We start from the raw sequence: 4,332 nt of genomic DNA on the forward strand, positions 1-4,332 counted from the left end.
AATTTTAGACGTATTTTTGGGGTTTTAGGTGATTTATTAGGTTTTTTAACTTCAAATCGAGATAAAATCAGTTTTCACCGACAGAATATTTTGGGAGTCGATTTTTCTGACTCAGATTAGTCCCCCCAACAACCTCCAGGTGGAATTTCCGAGGTGCATGCAAGTTGCATAATAATCCCCTTCTTACCCACCGTGGTTACATTTTATAAAGGCAATGAGCAATATCATCATCAAATATTTAAACTTTTGACATTTATTTAAATATATGCTGTCATCAGGGATGACATTGGGTTTGGGGGTGAGATTAGGTCATACAAATTTCGGCATTTTTGTATGACAAAAAAAAATTGCGAGCCATAGTCTCAACATTTGAATGAAAAAAGTGTTCTAAAATGCATTTTACACTAGTTCAGATGTTTTGCAATCATTTAGTTTTAAAAAAATGTAAGATTAGACGAAAATAAAAATATTAGCGAAAAAAAAAACTTTTTACGATACTGTATATCGAAAAAATTTAAAAATTCTAGTGATTTTTGAATAAAACCAAACACGCTAAAAATGATTCGTAACGCAATGGAATGCATTTTCAATTGATTTCAGCTCATTGCACCTAAATTTTCATTGAAATTTTGAAGATTATTAAAAAAATACTTTTTTCCCCTTTGATTTTTCAGACCGACTGTGCATTGGAAATTTGTTAAATTCGAACAGATTTTGGAATAATCCCAAATGTGCTCAAAAATGATTCCAAACGTAACGCATTTTATGGATTTCAAAATGATTTAAGCTGATCACACGTGAACTTCCATTGAAATTTTAAAGTATTTAAAAAAAAAATGCTCCCTGATTTTTCGAGCCGATCATGAAGGTGTGACAGAAACTTGTATAAATATTTGTACCAGCAATATTTCAAACTTTTAAAAATATTATGATCATCAGCATTTTTCAAAATCTGTAACTGTTGATTTTACCTTTTGAAGATGTTTGATTTTCAAGTCACATTTTATCATTTAAATGAACCTAACATTAAGTGGTGGTATTGAACCAATTCCAGTTAACTCATTACTTTATAATAAAAATCAGGAAATGTCATTATTTATTAAAATTGAATAATGACAACTTAAAAGTATGCATACACCCAAAGTTAAAGAACGAGGGGATAGTCCTCACGAAAAGAATCGTGAGGAAAGTACTATTTTGCGTGAGTAAAGTCCTCTCGCGTGTTCATTCGTTCATTGGAACAGTTCATCCTATTGAGTGGCTTTTATGGACAAATGACCGCCACTTAGTTACCGAACCATGGTGGCCCATACGGCAAAGGCACGGTTCAATATGCCGAAGGTCTTGGGTTCGAGTCTCGGTACCGGTACTTTTTTTTTTGTTAGATGAACTTTTTTTGAAGATGAACCATGAGTAAAGTACTCTCGGTAATTTCGGGATTTATCCTCTCCGTCCGCACACAGTACCATTTTACTACCGAATCGTGCTCTTTATCCTCTCGTATGCCGATACCCAGTTCTGGGTGTAGAAAAGAATAAACCTAGCGTGACAGAAGCGTGACGTGTTTTTAAGTAACTTGATGATGTATCATTTAATATTTGAATTGCATAATTCCAATATATTTGATCAAACGCTTGGTCATGCATCGTTATACTTTTCCATTCTTAATGTTCGCTGCTCTTTCCCTACCCAAAGGTAAAAGCTCCCTAACAATCGCCAATTTTAACGCTTCATCAAGTTTTTTTTCCGCAGCCCATTTGAGGCCTTAATTTGTATAATTTATAAACTTGCATGAAGCGCAGCCCCAGTACGGCTGGACACATGATAAATTCACTCAATCGAATCAACCAACACTACCCAGCCATTCAGCTGCTCTCTACCAGGCAACGGCTTTGACCAGGTGCCCAATTGTTCGGGGGGCTCGTGGTCCACCGCCGGCTAGGGCTTTTCCAAATTGTGTCCAATCATCTTAGGAATTCCCTGGCGTTAGCCACGGCTGGTCTCTCTTTGCTCTTTGTGCAGAAAGTACTTCTCATAACCAGAGACACAAAATTACATCATTTGCTGCTTTCAGTTTCTTCAATTTCTTTGATCAGTTTTGCTCAAGTACAGTAAAAAGAAAAAAATAGAATTTCATGTAATTTGAAAAAATGTTTGGAGTAGAAATGAACAGAGAAGACATTTAGAATTTTCAATTGTAGTTTTTTATGCTAACGATATTTTTTACTGTGATTTCTGTTAGATCTCAGGCTCCAGATTTAGTTTGGAGTATAATGTTTTTGTTGCCATTTCTTCTCTCCATTGGGAGAAAGAAAACCGTCGGAAGCCGGCTCCAACAGTACACAGACAGTGTCAATCGGTATTGCCCCTACCTTTTACTGCGTACAACTTGGTCGCAATGATTTAATTAGCATGGCGTCCAGAAAGCCGATCATTACGTCTTGGTGTACAGGTGATTTGGCCTTTATTTTGCTTTTACTATAAAAAGTAGACTTCCGAGCCGAAACCAGCATCAGTACCTCGCAGTCATTGTTCCAGTGCATTTCTTTCTAGTTCAGGGAGCAATACAAAATGCAGGTGAGTGAAAGTGTCTCATTTCTTCATTCTGCGAGTGTTCTTCGAGTGTTAAAAAGTTCTTATTTTTAAACAGTCACAATTGTATCTTCTGGTAATTCTTATAATCTTCTTTCTCTTCCTTCCAGACCATCCTATCTTCTGTGATATTTGCCTTAGTTGCCGGAGCAGCTGTTGACTCCGCGCACATCGCCGGAGGTAAATCAGTGGCGAAACGAGATCTTTGGCAATCGCTGGCGGAAATGAGCGGACACATGGCGGGAGTTCAGAGCTACGGAGCGCCAACGGCGGGAGATTGGAGTCGGGCAGGATTCGAGAGTCGAATGATCGCTCCGGATCACTACCACGGCTCGGGATCGGGAGCTGCCGCTGAACAGCTGCGGGTGGCGTCCCACCCCGTCCACGAGTGGCACCAGGAAGAGGAACAGTCGTCCGGTCACGAGTGGCGTCCGTACCACGAGGAACCCCGGCGGCATCATGCCGTTGCGACCCACTCGAAGGAAGCCAGCCGGGAGGAACACACCCAGGAGGAGTGGAAGGACGACCTCGAAGATGAGAAGCACGGCAAGGACACCAAGGAACATCACCACCATCATCATCACCACGTGAAGGTGATCGAGGTGCCGAAGCCGTACCCGGTGCACGTGGACAAGCCGTACCCGATTTATGTTGAGAAGCCGGTCATCGTGGAGAAGCACGTGCCGCTGAAGTTGTACATCAAGAAGAAGGTTCACCACTGAATAAAGTTAGTTAAGAGTCTGTAGGATATTGAAACGGTTGTTTGATTTAAAATCACATCACCTTGCTTAAGTATTTTATAATTTTAAGGTGAAACGGGAAGTCACCGCCATTTTAACACCGGAGTGGATCTCTTTTCTTTTTATTTTTTGATTTGGATGAAACTCATTTATCATCATTAGCTTTTCTATACATGTCTCCATACAATTTTGTGGGCTGGTCATAAAAAAATGGTTATGTAAATATAAGAAATTCTGTGTCTTAAGGGATTTTCTGATCGATTTGGTATCTTCAGCAAAGATGTAGGATATGATTAGGACTTAAATACGAGGAAAATCCATTTTTTTATTCAACTTTTTATGACTTATAGTTGAATTCCCAAAATACGTATTTTTCATTTTTTTTAAATGTTTTAGGGGAGTTAAAAATACAACTTTTTACCCATTCAAATAACGAAAATCCGAACAAAAAAAAAATATTGAAGGTTATTTTGTGAATCAAAATTGAATTTGCAATTGAAAAGTACTAATTTTTTTCTGTTGATTGAATGTACCAAGAAATGTACCGTTTTCATTTCGAGCTTCGAAAACGGTGCTTTTCTTGATAGAAAAGCACCCCTAAACTTTTTTTTTATTGAAACGCTGAAGAAATTTCCTTCTTTCTGGAACTTTAAAAATTGGGCAATTAGTTTCTGAAATTCAACTTCCCAAAGAATTCAAATCGATGAAAACGAATTTCTCTAAGTGTCACCTAATTTTACACTGACGATATTTCGGAAATAGTTGGTCCGATTTTCAAAGTTAAAAAGTGAAACTTTTGCGAAATTTTGGAATCTTTTCAACAAAAATATTTAAAAAAATTAAAAATTGGTCCAGAATATGAAATAAAGAGAATTTGCTTTTTAGACCATTTAAAAATTTTGCTTGCATAAAAAACATAAAAAATGGGACTTTTTCAACATTTTTGGATATTATTCCCTGTCACACTTGTTCTGCAAATTGTGCAAAACAATACAGCAGT

General features: G+C 37.6%; 1 protein-coding gene across 1 annotated transcript; it reads left to right on the forward strand.

Moving 5' to 3' along the window:
* Positions 1–2,537: 2,537 nt before the first annotated feature.
* Positions 2,538–3,314, forward strand: LOC119766024. The gene is made up of 2 exons (XM_038250358.1): positions 2,538–2,577; positions 2,703–3,314. The coding sequence occupies exons 1-2, from the start codon at positions 2,572–2,574 to the stop codon at positions 3,312–3,314; spliced, it is 618 nt and encodes a 205-aa protein (XP_038106286.1). The 5' UTR covers positions 2,538–2,571.
* The last annotated feature ends 1,018 nt before the right edge of the window (positions 3,315–4,332 follow it).

The sequence above is a fragment of the Culex quinquefasciatus genome, chromosome 2, assembly GCF_015732765.1.
Source record: "Culex quinquefasciatus strain JHB chromosome 2, VPISU_Cqui_1.0_pri_paternal, whole genome shotgun sequence".
Lineage (NCBI taxonomy): Eukaryota > Metazoa > Arthropoda > Insecta > Diptera > Culicidae > Culex > Culex quinquefasciatus.